At 30.1% G+C, this 15,667-nt stretch overlaps 3 protein-coding genes across 4 annotated transcripts; 1 reads left to right on the top strand and 2 right to left on the bottom strand.

Moving 5' to 3' along the window:
- Window positions 1–150: 150 nt before the first annotated feature.
- Gmppb (GDP-mannose pyrophosphorylase B) lies at window positions 151–2,650 on the top strand. Of its 2 annotated transcripts, none has more exons than XM_015316064.2 (6): window positions 151–531; window positions 885–1,147; window positions 1,246–1,639; window positions 1,742–1,903; window positions 2,001–2,232; window positions 2,301–2,650. In XM_015316064.2, the coding sequence occupies exons 2-6, from the start codon at window positions 995–997 to the stop codon at window positions 2,467–2,469; spliced, it is 1,110 nt and encodes a 369-aa protein (XP_015171550.1). In that variant the 5' UTR covers window positions 151–531; window positions 885–994; the 3' UTR covers window positions 2,470–2,650. The 2 variants fall into 2 exon arrangements, with proteins under 2 accessions (XP_015171550.1, XP_015171549.1); XM_015316063.2 differs by having other exon boundaries at window positions 881–1,147.
- Window positions 2,631–5,785, bottom strand: Sse (extra spindle pole bodies like 1, separase). Its single transcript, XM_015316062.2, is given in 10 exon segments — window positions 2,631–2,817; window positions 3,066–3,211; window positions 3,310–3,477; window positions 3,553–3,863; window positions 3,948–4,132; window positions 4,135–4,163; window positions 4,246–4,382; window positions 4,477–4,766; window positions 4,846–5,062; window positions 5,177–5,785. Coding segments are annotated over 10 exon segments (1,851 nt in total). The 5' UTR covers window positions 5,396–5,785; the 3' UTR covers window positions 2,631–2,668.
- Window positions 5,786–6,489: 704 nt separating this feature from the next.
- On the bottom strand, window positions 6,490–14,014 carry l(2)k09022 (HEAT repeat containing 1 homolog l(2)k09022). Its single transcript, XM_089172179.1, is given in 8 exon segments — window positions 6,490–6,883; window positions 7,047–7,497; window positions 7,594–8,045; window positions 8,190–8,507; window positions 8,586–12,205; window positions 12,208–12,938; window positions 13,007–13,301; window positions 13,385–14,014. Coding segments are annotated over 8 exon segments (6,180 nt in total). The 5' UTR covers window positions 13,527–14,014; the 3' UTR covers window positions 6,490–6,712.
- Between the last annotated feature and the right edge of the window lie 1,653 nt (window positions 14,015–15,667).

Here is a 15,667-nt window from a genome sequence, read left to right as displayed (position 1 = left end):
TGCATGAGCCGCCCCTGGTCACAATGACCAATCATGATTATTTAGAAATATAACTAGATATAAAAAAACAATCAGATTCAAGGTAATTGGACTCTTTAAATTTAACCGTATGCAAGAGTAGTAACTTATTATTATATTTTAAATAGTGACTATTTATGTCACCATCAGCCTAATAAATATTGCCCAATATATACTAACTCAGTTAAATAAAAAGTCAACTATGAAGAGGCAGAAAATACGCGTTGGCTTAGCGACTCATATATGTTCGCATTGACAATTAATCGAGTTTTTAATTTAACATTTAAAAACATTAATGATAACGCACAAATGTAATGAGTAGAAAAAAGTATAAAAAAGTTCATTCCTCTAACGATGAGGAAAATGATGACTCTATGTGAATATGTCAATGTGTAGATTGAGTACGTGTTTACATACACGAACTACTTCTGCAATTTAATGTTACGTGGCAATGCTTATCAGCGATAAATATTTCAATTTCTTTTTCTTCATTATTTTAAGTGCATAGTACAGGTATGTGATTATTCTACATATTATTTTGTTAATGAAGTCGAAACAAATGTTATTTGTTGTTTATCTATGTGCACACATGTATATTCATATTTCAAATATATGATTTAGAATACATGCGACCTAACCATATTAATATTTTGTATTAATATTATTTTGAAAGCTTAGTACAAATAAGTAATTTATTTATTTGAATATTAAAAAAAATGATAAAAATCGTTAAATACAACATAAATATCATTTATGTCATATAATATACTATGCTGTAATATATCACAATAAGTTTTAAATTTTAAATATTAAATTATAGTAATATAATTTTTTAATAACATTTATTTTCCTATTTATAAAGACAGATACTTATGAAATAAATCTTACTCGAGTTGTTACCGTTATAAAGACATTGGAGAGGAAGATACTATATCAAAGACATTTGATATTAGTATCTTGTTTTGTATATATACTAATGCATCCGAAAAGAATGAAAATAGAAGTTATGAGAGCCTTAATACTTGTTGGTGGATATGGAACCAGATTGCGTCCTCTTACTCTTACACGACCTAAACCATTGGTTGAATTTGCTAACAAACCAATGCTTTTACATCAAATAGAAGCTTTAGTAAGTTTATTGTATTTTTAATGATCTGTAATTGTTGTATAATTTTATATTGCTAAACAATAAGAAAAAAGAAATAATATTCTTTTTCTTTTTTTTAGGTAGCAATGAATGTAACAGAAGTAATATTAGCTGTATCTTATAGAGCAGAGGAAATGGAAAAAGATTTGGAAGAAGAAGCTAAGAAACTAGGAGTTACTTTAATATTTTCCCATGAACCAGAACCTTTGGGTACTGCCGGTCCACTTGCTCTAGCACGTGATATATTATGTTCTGGAGATGAACCATTTTTTGTTTTAAATTCCGATATTATTTGTGATTTTCCATTTAAACAGTTATATGAATTCCATAAAAGTCATGGTAAAGAAGGTACCATAGTTGTTACTAAAGTAGAAGAACCATCAAAGTATGGCGTAGTTGTATTTGACAAAACCGGTAAAATCGAAAGTTTCATCGAAAAACCTCAAGAATTTATCTCAAATAAAATAAATGCAGGTACAATAATGCAACAAAATATAATTACAAAATTACTGATCATATCATTTAAATGAAAATATTAATTTTGTGTGTTATCTGTGATACACATTTTTCTCATAGGTATGTACATATTTAATCCAAGCATATTAAAAAGAATAGAGCTAAAACCTATGAGCATAGAAAAAGAGGTTTTTCCATTTATGGCTGAAGATAATGAATTATATGCAATGGAGTTACCAGGTTTTTGGATGGATGTTGGACAACCTAAAGATTTTCTCAAAGGTACATTTGATGTTAGATCCGTAAGAAAATAGGCTAAATTCCTAAAATATACATATCGTATATATATAATATACACTATATATATTTTATTATATAGGTATGTGTATGTATCTTGCTTCGTTAAGACAAAAGTCTCCTGAAAAATTACATTCCGGACCTGGAATAGTGGGAAATGTTTTAATAGATCCTACAGCTAAAATTGGCAAAGATTGTAGAATTGGTCCTAATGTTACAATCGGTCCTGGTGTTTCGTTAGCTGATGGTTGTTGTATTAAAAGGTCTACTCTTCTTAAAGCAGCTGTAGTAAAAGAGCATGCATGGCTTGATGGGTGAGTATAAAACGCAAAAAAAAAAACAATAAAATTTTTTAATTTATTATTTACCTTTCATTGAATAGTTGCATCGTTGGTTGGCGTAGTGTTGTTGGTCGTTGGGTACGAATGGAAGGTACAACAGTTCTCGGAGAAGATGTAATAGTTAAAGATGAGCTTTATATCAATGGCGGTCAAGTATTACCACATAAAAATATTTCGAGTTCTGTGCCAGAACCACAAATAATCATGTGAGAAAAATGGACTTGAGATAATGGTTTTTCTAGACAATAAGTGATAAAATAATACATGAAATATCTTCTCTACTTTAAAACTTTATATTTTTTTAAAAGTTTTGCAAATTAAAAAAAAATCAAATAAGAAACATCACAAGTAAATGTAATAAAAGTGCATACATATATTGACAGCAGTATTATCCATGTGTATAATGCATTTATTCAAGCTTTATCGGTAAACCGCGTGTAACTATTGAAGCTGCTGTCATGTATAGCGAGCATGCTTCTTTTGATTTTGATATTGCTCTCAACATCTCAGGTTCCGTTGTTATCTTAGTTGTTTTTTTCTGACTATCTTTTAGAAATCCTGGTAATATACAAATGTTATTATAAGTAACATAAAAATTGATATATATATATATATATATATATATATATATATATATATATATATATATAAGTGCTAATATATATATTTCTAAGTATATATATATACTGTATATTTCTTAAAATTTATTAGCCAAAGCGCAAATCTAGTTTAATTTCTAATCTAATTTTGTAAATGTATGATATCTTCTTTGTAATGTAAATATGCAATGAATTTTATATACTAACTAAAATTGCCTTTGCACCAAGCATCAATATCTACGTGAGACCATGATCGTCCGAGAGAAGATGGAATCCAAGTGCTAATAAAACTTGCTGTCATCTTATCAATGTCCCCATCTGTTATTTCCCATTGCATGCCCAAAACACATGGGCTTAAAATATTAAAGTATGAAGGTCAATACTAAAATATTTTATAATACTATGCTTATGTATGTATCCTTTACATACATTCTAAATAGTACTAATTTACCTGGTAGCAATCAAATATTGATTGATAATACCATAAGGAGGAAAAGGTCCACCTACAGGGGCAAATCTAATACTATTACATCCAAACAGTAACACGATTGCCTTTACCTTGAGTTTTTCTATACGTTCTCCAGGTAAATATTGTATACCACTTCCATGACCATTGTACCTTTAAATAAAAACAGGTTTATGAAACTTTTAAAATTAGTTATCTGAAAAATTAATAAATAAATGAAACTCTTACATAAGTATATCATAATTAACCAATGAATCTTCAAACATTTCTTCTCCTGGCTTTTTATTGTATAAGCTTTTCCAACTTGTTAACCAATAGTTTATAAATAATTCCAAACGTTTTTCCATTTTAAGTAAATCGCCACTAGGGTTAACTATACATGTGCCAAGATTATCTTTCATTTTAACTATTTTACATCCATCCTTCATTGTATCTTCATGTTGTTTAAATAATGTATATGCAACATAGATGGAGGAAAATCGTGTAACAGGATTATTTTTAAGAATTTCTAGAGATTCAAATGGCAAAAAATCTAAATGCTAAAAATAAAAAATATATACATTAAATTGAAAAGATTAACAAAATCCAAAACTTTTATGAAGTGTTAAAGGCTATGCATTTACTTCATCTATGATCAAAACCAAAGTTTTTCTTTTTGCAGTTCGTAATATCTGTAAATTTGGTAATTTTCCATAAATTGAAAGTATCAAGTTTTCTGCCAGTTTTTCTTGATTGTTAAGGATATACTTAACAGCTCGTGCTATTTCTTCTCTTGTTAAAAAACATGCACCCAAGCTTATTTTTTTAACAGCCATTTAGTACGAGGGCATAGATTATTACTACAGAACATAAATCGCTGTTTATTAAAATAATTAAAAATAAAACATGAATTAAATTTAGATTATTGTAAAAATAATTTACCAAGGTAAACAATCAGTTATTAATTTATCAACTATTGATTCCATTTCTGCTGCTACATCCATGTTATCGATGAAGTCTGCCATAAAAAGTATTCTCCATTCACGCAACCATGCGAATTCAAATTCATGAACTGCTGTCTTAAATAAACTAATATATTTAAGATTTGTGAATCTTTCAAAATAATAACTATATCTACTATCTAACAACTTATATCATTGATAATTCAAATACCTTCATTTTATTGTCTTGTCTTAGACGCATTTTCCAGTATAAGTCTTTATTTGCATATTTTGCTGTCAGATTTGATCTATTTTTATCCAAAATTTCTTGAATTTCATTACATACATCATACTTTGTATTCGATGGCGGTTTTGATAAAGTTATACATAGTGGTTTTATAACGCTATTTTCAGTTGGAAGTATAGTAATGTGTAGGGCATTTATAGAGTGAAAAGTATCCTTGTTGTAATTTAAATACAAAAAGTCTTCGTATTGTGCTGTAACTTGTACAATATACCATTCTGAAAATAGAAGAAAAGTGAATTGATATACTTATACTAAAAGAATAATATAATTATTAGTAAAAAGGTATACCATTACCTTTTGGAAGATTTACAAGATTAGATAATAAAATTGCTTCGGGTTCTGGATTTTGGGCATGAAGTTTTGTATATTCAGATTTAAGCCCATACACTTGAGGTGTTTTTAAAACTTTTTCACGCATTTTAGTTTTTAAATGTCTATGTAGAATTTGTCGTCGAAGAAATATTGAATGAGATTCAGCAAGATTATATACAGCTTTGATTTCTTCCCCAGCCTATACAAAAAAAGAGCTTTTGTAAACAAAAAAATCTTAATCAATTATTATATATTAAATACATAAATTAATAATCACATGCAAAAAAATGTCTATATTATAAAATAAAAATACCTTCAAATTACAACATGCCATTATTTTATTTAAATTACTATATTCAACACCACCCGCGATGAATGATTTCTTTGCAAGTAATTGTTCAATATCATTCTGTATTTTCTTTAAAGATGAATTACTTGAAACTGTTTTTTTGGATTGTCTTTTTAATTTCGCCGATTCAATAGGGTGACATTTGTTAATAATACACATAATATCGTCAATCATATCCCCCATTGTTTATAATTTCATTAAAAATTATTGTTTTCACATACAAATTAAAAATGGTGTTTAAAATAATTAAAAAAATTACTGAAGTAACATTGTATGTAAGACATATGAGAACAAAAAAATGAAAAGTATGAAAATTATAATAAAATTAATATATGAAATAGATTTAGTGCAGATGACAACACGTGTAAACTTTCTGTTATTTATTCACAACACAATTTAAATCTTGATCATGTTGGCCAACAAAAATAATGAATAGTTTTATATCCAAGAGTTAGTAATTTATATTTTTTTCTAGATTTCTGACGTTTTAGTTAGGTGACGAGTATAAAATTCTAGAACGATCTCCTTGTACGTTTACAAATATTTTATTTGATGTATTCATCATTTAATGATTATGATAAATTAAATGTTAAGTCTTTACCATTATTACGTTTAAAAAGTATTAGTGATCCTATAGGAGATGCGCCATGTACATTGCTGGGGGACCGGAACTTGATTTTGCGCGTGAATGATTTAAACATTGAAATAATTATGAAATAATGAATTGCATCAAATACAGAAAAAAAATGAACTATATTTAATGATAATTAAAAATTTATATTAAAATAGAATAGGTTACAGGAAAAAATTATTATAAATTCAAGCGGTCCCCCAAAATTTTCAGCCAATGGCACATGAGCTGAATATGAATGGCGCATCCCTCCTATAGGATCCCTAAAAAGCATGCGACTTGAGAGACATCTACAGACAAAATATAAAATTTACGAACGTTTCTCGCACGTGATTGTGTAAGCAAGCTCTCGTTCTTAATTATTTTAACTTCTTAAGTACAGATATGATATTTATATTAGAATTTAATAATAAACAAGAATCAATCGCTTTTATATCTTTTTACTAATTCAATTAATAATTTTTAAAAGGAATATTTATCATACTTTTTACATACTATATACAGGTATACACATTTTTCAAAACCAGCACATCCAAACTGAACTCTGGTTTTTGCTAAATTTAGATTAAAGAAAATTAAAATTCTTTTTTTATTTATGTACCTAAATCAAATGAACAAGTATGAAATAATAACTCATATATTGCAATTAAATATAAAATATTAAATGTAAAAACATTTATATATTAAGTAATAAATATACAAATATATTTACAGTCTATCTATTTACATTGCAATTGTTGTTTCAAGTTGATACAGAAATAATCAATCAATCATACATAATAATTACAAAAATTATGTCCCGCAAACAGATTTTAAACCTCTTAGAACAAAGAATGACGATTAGATTGGATCAAAAAAATAAATTGCAATTAGAAATATTGTTGTAATGGTTCTCCTAAAATTTCCTCCAAAGTTCTAACTGCATTTTGTGCACATTTTTCTGTAGCTTCGTCCTCATCTTCTAACATCTCTGCTAAGAAAGGTACAGTTTCCGGTAGTAAAGGCATAAAATCTTCTCCTAATTTCCGAGCGATTTCAATCTGAAAAAAAAAACACAAAAGAAAATAATATGACTTTTATCCATCGATACGTAACAAACGTACAAACGTAAACAAAATAAAACACAAATGAAATGCAAGAGATGTGTTTAAGAAACAAAAAATTAATAACAAAACGAATAATTATCAGAAATATTGATCTCACCAGAGCGTTCAAAGCAGCACTTCTGACATATGCTTTAGCGTGTCTAGTTTTTAATAAGACTTGATAAACCAATAATTTATGCAACGAATCATCTGGTATAGCACTTGCGAAGGAAGCTATGCAAGGCACTATCAAATCGTTCGCACGTTTAATATATTCTTCCTTCGTACCCATAGTATTTTCTAATTGATCAACGATCGGTTGAGCCAATGTGTCGAATCGTTCTTGATTGACAAAATTATTAGCATCAAAAGTAAACACACGATGGAGCGTTAATAATATTGATTCCACCAATTCGATCCTATTGGACTCTTCGGTTAAAGTATATTCGTTAGATTCTTGAGAAACGAACTGATTGTTGTTGGTTAATAAATGTGCTGCATGTTGCAAGAAATTGCCCGCAAATAAAACGAATAATGATTTCAAACATTCTGCTATGTTAGCTGAAAGTCTAAAAATGAAAAAAAGAACATAAGAGAGAACAATGGATTATTAATTGATTAGTTAAATCCAAGTCATTAGAATAAATAAAATTATTTAAACATACCTGAAGAATGTAATGTTTCGTTCTTTGTGATCTGAATTTCTTGTTGCCCAATCATAGAATCTATAATAGAGAGGTCTAAAAGTGGCCTCGCTTAATTTCAAAACTAACGCTACTAAAGCTTTACCAGCATTCTCTTCAACAATCTGAATATTTTTAAATAGATCTACACCGTCAATTTTCATAAGGTCATCACTAGAAACTATATCCTCACGAAATTGAAATACTTTTAAAAAAAAGCTTGTCAGATCTGGTATAGCTGCAGTTAAATCTGCACTTGGTATTGAAACAAATGATTCAGAAAGTATGTTTAAAAGTGGCGGTATACATTTGTAAGAATTTCTTTTATATAATTTATCGTATGTCTTATTAATAGCCGGTAACAAAACGCGCAAAGGTACGTAACTTGCTAATTTTTGTGTAATTGATTTTAAACGAGAAACCACTACACCAATCTGCAAAAAAAAAAGAAAATATATATATGTATCTGTCTGTCTGCGTTTCTATATGTGTTAAATTCAATATTTCACATGAAAGAGGAAAAAAACGAAGGAAAATTAGGAAAAAAAAAATAATGAAGTTTCTCGATAAATAAATACCTTGGGATGATCTGTGTCGGTGTAAAATGAATTTAATCGAGTTAACTCGTACAAAATTTGATCCAAGTAATGTGATAAGAAATTTCCAACCGATTCCACGATCTTCTGGAAGGCACTAATGATACTGATTGTAACTACATCGGGTATTTCTTCGTGGCAATAAGTTTCTATTAAACTAATAAGTGCAGGTATAAATTTGTTCAATGATTGTATAGCATGAGTACGTAAACAGCTACATAATTCTCCAACACATAATGCTGCACTTCCTAAAATCGGACCGTTTCGTGTTTTTAATACTTCGGTAGTCAAGTCGAGAATCTATAATATAAAAGAAATAACATTAAAATGTTAAATACTTATCATTAGATCTTTAATAAATAAAATTGTATTACTTACATGTTTGAATATCATAGGATGTTTGTTTGCCAGTATTTTAGCCAACAACTTGAAAGTAATTAAAACGGTTTGTTGGACGATTTCACCTTCTTGATTTTCTGATTTCACGTTAATGTCGATAATGTTTGACAACGAACAAGTCAACTCTAATAGATTGACATGATCCTCTTCGTTAAACTTTTTCTGTTGCAGCCTTGCATTAAGCAATTCTAAGGCTTTCTTTTTGACTGTTAGTAACTCGTGATTTAAAAGTTTATTTACGCTTAATAAAAATATATTGTTTGGTAAAAGATTGTTAACAAGATCAAGCACGTCATAAAGATGATGTAAAAGAACCTTCCAATATTTGACTATAGGCTTCCCGTGGTATAAATATAAATCTGCAGTTTTGGAAGTAGTGTGTATCAAGAGTAGTAATTCAATTATCAGAACATCGTAATATGGCCTCATTTCATCCACTTCTTTTGAACTGTATCCGGCAAATCGACTAATGAAATCTGTCGATGATAAAAGATTCCTTAGAAATTGGACTAACACGAATTTGTAGTGTCTAAGATGTTTCGGTGTATTCTTGGTGATATCAAAAATATGTTTATGTGGATAGGATAGTATGGCTTCTTTTTGATGTTTCTCTTCCTCAATATCGATCGGCAAATCTTTCAAAAATTGTGTCAATTTAACGCAAACTTGTAGCAATCTTTTCGGTTCGAATTCTTTCGAAATGTTTAACGCAAATTCTAGTCTTTGAGATGGCGTTTGGTCATTAACGGCACGACTTTTGGAAAGCACAAAACTTTCGAATGTTAACAGATAATATAAATGAAGATAATTGTCGAGTAATTGCAAAAGTTTTACAAACAGTGGCGTTCTTCTGTGTTCTGGTATATCTGGTAATGAAACGATAAATGTTCTTAAAATTTCACATACGTGAATCTCATTATTCTCCACATTTACAATTGGTATTACGGTTTCTAATGTTTTAATAATAATTTGTATTGAATAAGCATCGTCTTGTCTAACAACCGAGCTACCCATGAACGTAAATATAGGCATAATCGTGTGAAAGGCGAATTTAACGTCAACGATCTTTAACAATTCCACCAATACCAACAATGCGTGATAATGTGTTTGAGGATTTCTTGATTTCCTAATGCATTGTGCTATCAAATCTACTTGAAGATAACCGTCACGAATAGGAAGTTTCTCGATTAATAATTGATAAATATTCGATAATATTAGCTGATTCGTATATTCGATGGGGCTTTGTTCTTCAAAGCTAAGACATGTTTTAAGTAAATCGAATAAAATTGGGTAGAGTAGTTCTTTTTGTTGAATATTTTCAGCACATTGAACGAATTCTAATAGAATTACTCCGCGTTTCCAATTTCTGCTATTGATCATCATTGGATTAGGAATAGTATGACGCTTACTCAATCGTCTTGCTCTGACTGGGTTCTGATCATTTTCATTTGTAGTTTCGTTAAACGTTTTCATATTTTGTAATTCGTCGATTATTAGTTGAGCATGCATACTTATTCTTCTAACAGCTTTGTCGACATTCGATATTACATTACTAACGTCACAATCCGTTGCAATGTCCAGTAGTATCCCAAGAATCTTTCCTTGCATTTGATTGGAAACTTTGCCGACACTTTCGAAAAACAACAGATCTATTTGCTTCAAGAGAATCACACTTGGAGGATAAAATATATCATTAACTTGTATTACATTTTCATAGTTCGATATGCTCATTTCAAAAAGTTTCCACACTTTTTCATCGGTCAGTGCTTTTGTTGTTACAGCGTTAAATCGTTGAAGAATATTATTCAAAGCATTTCCAACAGATTCCTGTTTGGTATCCTTACTTAATTTTTCAAGCAAATCAAGACCAAGAGTTGCAAGATCTTTTAAAATTTCTGGTCCATTTACATGAATAAGGATGTTTAATAACTGCGATTTAACGTACATTGGTGTTACCGGATCCACAATTATTTCAAATAATTTTTTTTGTACGTTTTGTAGTTTTTCTCGTTTATCAGATTTGAATTGACTGTTTACGTCAGGATCTGGTGAAAGTAAGAGATAGAGATATAACGATAGTTGATTAGGATCCATAGATATTTCTGTACTTCTTTTCACTAATTCTTGAAGAAATACTGAAAATGGTTCCATCGTTAAATTAAAAGTTTGAGTTAATTTCTTTAAAATGTTGATTGCCATGACTCTGCACTCATTGTGTTCTCTTGCCAATGATAGAAGTAAATTTGTTAGAAAAACATTATCTTGTAATGCCAATTTCATAGTTTGAGATTCTTCCAAAAATATTGATAATATTTGCAAACAATGAAATGACATTTGGACGTTGACAGGTTTTATGAACAATTGTGATATGAAGCGAATTAAATCCTTCATCGTAGTAAAATGTCGTTGAAAAAATATCTGTAAACATCTTGAATAATGTTTACTATGATACTTGTTGCTCATACCTTCGAAAAATATTTCAAGAAGACGTAATATCAGATGACTACGATCTGAATCATTGTCAAAATCCAATTGAGAATAAGATTTGAAATCCAATCGTCTGTGAACCATCTCATAAACGTACGTACCAACTTGCAGTGGTAAGATATCTTTCGAAGTTAATTCCAATGCTGATTGTATATCGCTCCTAGTTAAATTATTACAATTTGGCAATAGTTTCTTTTGCGGATATTTTCTAAGCATTTCTGTAGCTAATTCAATGACTTCTCTAGCTAATTCTGGTTTTAATGAACCAACGGGTACTCTGCAAACAGATCCCAACAAAATCATATTAAAGAACACTGATACAGCATCGCCATGAGAAATCTGTTGTTTCATAGCATTCAATATATTTTCTGTTGGCGGCAATAATTTAGCCTCTAATATATTTGTAAATACTGCTGAAGTAATCATTTCTGCGGTTGGCGATCTTCCAACGGCATTTTTAACCGCTTGCATGTAGTTATTGTTCTTAGCAAAATTGGACAATAAAATTTCCATAGCAACCTCTACGTCTTTCTCCTTATTAGGAAATAAATATGGCAAGGTTATAATGAATATACTCGTATCGTCACTATCGTCGCATAATTCTAAAAGTATTTTTAATGCTGGTTTAGCCAATATTTGTCTACTATCATTGTGACATGTCGATAACAAAATTATTAGTTCATCGACTATTATGTCGGTAGAAAGTAGCTTTGTTAATCGTTTTACAGGAAATGAAAGTAAAGTTCTGATAACGTTTATTTCATTATCACTGAATCTAGCCTTCAAGGTATTTCTAAAAATTTCTTGCAAACTTTCGGGAATAATTACATCGTCATTTGCGAGTGCTTCTAACGCTATTATTCTGTATTCTGAACTGGCATGAACCAGTCTAATTAATATTTTCACTGCTTCATGTGCGTCATGCGCGCCAAACGGCCAAGAAGGGAGAAATCTTAATTCTTCTTTACAAGTATTATCTCTTTCGTTGTATTTTATCAACTTTTTTAAATAATTGTCAAATCTTTCCGGATATTTTCTCTCCAATGATCGATATAAATGAATCAAGAAATCTTTATATTCTCTAGATACTTCATTTTCAGAGAAATTCTTTTTAAAATACTTGGTAGTAATACATCTACTGCACTATCTTCCAATTTCAGTGAAGATATTATATCATTTACCAAATTCTGTATTAGTTGAGTTTCTGTTGGGTTCATCAGAATCTCATGGCATGCAGTCTCTATCAATGGAATTATGAGTCTTGTTACGTTGATACCTGTAGATTGTAATTTGACAATCGTTTCTGTAAACCAGGAGAGATTTGCCAATTTATGTACAACACTGCCATGTAAATATGTCAATCGACAAAATGCAGAATCAAATAAAAATAAAAGAAAAAGCACTGCTTCTTTTCCAAGGCATGGTTTTTTAAATATTTTTAATAATAATTTTTCCATAATATCATCTTTCAGTTTAACTTTAGTCAATAATTTTGATAGAATCATATAACTGCTAGAAGCAAAATCTGGAATTTCACTAGATAATCCTTTTAAAAGAGTTGGTAACATATAACCATATTGAACTTCTTTGATTGTTGGTAAAATACTGATAGCACCAATTAATACTGTAGTATAAAATGAGTATAGAGTATTCAAAGCAGTTGCTTGCTCTCCGTATATCTTTGTTGCTGTAGAAACGTGCGTGCAAATCATTTTTAAAAGACCATTTTCGGTACTAACTTGGTTTATAAGTGTACCAGAGGACAAAGGTATTCCTGGCCTCTGTAATGGTTTAAGCCAACGCCATTTATCATTTGATTCTGTTAGATCTACCAATTGCAATGCTCTAAAAAACAAAACATACATTAGGATATAAATTAATAATAAAACTATTAAATATATGCTATAACGTACCTGGCAAAAATACGAGTTTCGTGATATGGTAAAATTAAAAGAAGAAATTGATCTTTATTATATTGATGTATACGAAATCTATATATCAACCATTCAAGAGCCTTGTGAGCTGCATTTAAGAGAAAATATGGAGAAAGTAGTATCAAAAATTTTTCTATTCCATTATCGAGCTTTTTATTAACATTAGCATCATAGATCGAACGCTCAAAGTTAATAGAGCTCTGGGCAAATAAGTTATCTTTGAATTCTATAAATAAGTTAGTTAACTTAATCAATTCATCTAAACCACTTTGACCTGAAATATAAAAATTATATTATTAATATTTAATCATTCAACAACGCGCAAAATATAATGCCTTAATAAGATGAACATTTTACCAATGCTTAACACTGTTTCCTTTTCTAAACTTGCAGCTTCTTTAGGATCAAATAATAAACTGAAACGTTTTCGTTCTTGTAATAATAATGTAGTTTGTGGAACTCTCAACTTTTTCAATTGCTCTGCTAATGACGTAGCCATTTTAAACCTGCAATTAATTAATTGACATAATAATTATTCACACGCTCTCTAAATTAAAACTATTTATATTTTATTATAATTTTTATTTTGTATTTAATATAAGAATTTCACAAAACATTTGAATACATTTAATGCTATGTAAACACAATTTTTCCATAATTGCAATAATATCTTCTTATCTCTATAAAATTCCCCTGTCACAGTGTTTGTTATTCTTATTCTCCGAAACGACTTGACCGATTTATGTGAAATTTTTTGTGTATATTCGGTAGGTATGAGAATAGTTTTTCTTATATTTCTTATACCCCTGAGTGATAAGGGTGACCCACCATAATTATTTTTCCTTTAAAAGGATATTAAGAAAAAAGAGAAAATAAAAAGACAAAAGTTATGTTTGGTATATTCAGACAATGTAAAATTATATGATGTGAAGTAAGTGGTGATCTTATGTTACCGCTAATGCGCAGTTGGTTCGATATTAAGAAAAAAGAGAAAAAGAAGACAAATTTTATGTGCGTAGATTCAGATCTATCTATATATTTATTAGCCACAGCAACGCGTGGCCGGAGCACCCCTAGTAGTTATATATAATTTACTTTTTCACTTGCTGTCTTCAAAAAATTAAAATTATTTTTAGAGATACCTAAATTTAAAAAATAAACGCGTTTTTTAAAATCAAAAAAGAAATATTACACATTAATTTTTTCACATAAAATACTAATGAACAATGTTTACTTACGACTAAATATATGATCAACCGACCATGTGGCCTCATGTGGCTAGTATTAACCTTACTAATTTACAAAAAGAGAAGGAACTAGGCTACATGAATTAAAAACAGGAAGAAAGATAACTAGAAGGTAAAATGGCAGCCGAAATTGAGAGCTGAATGCAACGAGTCACGTGATCTCATGCACTTGGAAATTTCCCATAAGCCCATTGGAACCAATAACGTCGTTTAAATGCAAAATGCGTTATGCATTTTAAAATTTTTAAATCGTGCTAAATTTATATATTGATAGACTAAATTAATAAATTAAATTAATAAATTATTCACTTCGTTAATCTTCCGATACTAGGCTTTAGCACATATGCATAATGATTGGTATAAGCGTCCTGGTTGTTTTTTTTTTACAAATTATGGTACGGATGGATCAGAATGACAGTGTTGATTAGTTTGTGGAAAATCCAATGTCCGCGGGCCGAATGGCTAGTTACTGACCACTTTAACGACCAATGAGGAAGCGGACATAACAAGGGATTTCACCTTTTTTATTTGCGATCTCTCAGAATAGATTTTATTCAACAAAATACAGAATTTATACACACACGCACAACGAGATACAGAATGATAAATTGATACGGAAGAGAGAGCAAGCGCAGTCGACTGATAAGCTTGGCGAGTGATATCGAACTCTTGTCGAGAAATCCGTTGGATCGATGATCTCCGAGAAGCGAGGAGATGATCCGGGATGTTCGTTATTAGGCCCGACCAATCAGATTCCCAGGCGCAATTACGCCGCGAGTTCTGACCAATCGGCCGCCTCTACATCATGGTTTGGTTACAAAACCGAGGCAGAAAGTGTCGCTGCAAGACACGCGCACCTCTAGTAGTTTTCGGGTACGTCTGCCGAACTTGGCGCTGGCAGCCGCGAGATGTCGGCACCACCCTGGTGCATGTAGAGGGTTTCTCTAGAGTAAAGATAATATTAGACTGAATTTTGTTTTATGACTTTTATTGTTAGGATGCGACTTGCTTTCCTTAGTTGTACACTTCCCAACCGCTACGCACAGACTGTACTAGTCTGGTGACCACTACTTGTTAGCGTGGTTCCCTAGCCTTCTAGTAACTTTAGAGGGCGCGACCTTCGATCGTACCGCTACATTACTCCCTTCGGAGCATTTTTCTTATTACATAAAAATGCGAAACTTAAAATTATGGATGTTTACAAGTATATAAAAATATATAAAGATATATAAAAATATTGCATTATCTCTATCCTAACTTAATAAGTTTTAATTGGTACATACGAATCGGTATTGCAATCTTTTTCGACGAACGCTGGTTTTAGTCTTTCTATAGATACATTTATATGTTTTCCTTTATAGTTAATTTTGAAAATATTATCTGTAATTCTTTG

The sequence above is a fragment of the Polistes dominula genome, unplaced genomic scaffold (genome assembly GCF_049000335.1).
Source record: "Polistes dominula isolate Pdom_NZ unplaced genomic scaffold, Pdom_raw_medaka contig_73, whole genome shotgun sequence".
NCBI classification, from domain to species: Eukaryota; Metazoa; Arthropoda; class Insecta; order Hymenoptera; family Vespidae; genus Polistes; species Polistes dominula.
The sequence above is the reverse complement of the archived record's forward strand: the minus strand, read 5'-3'. Positions and strand labels throughout refer to the sequence as shown.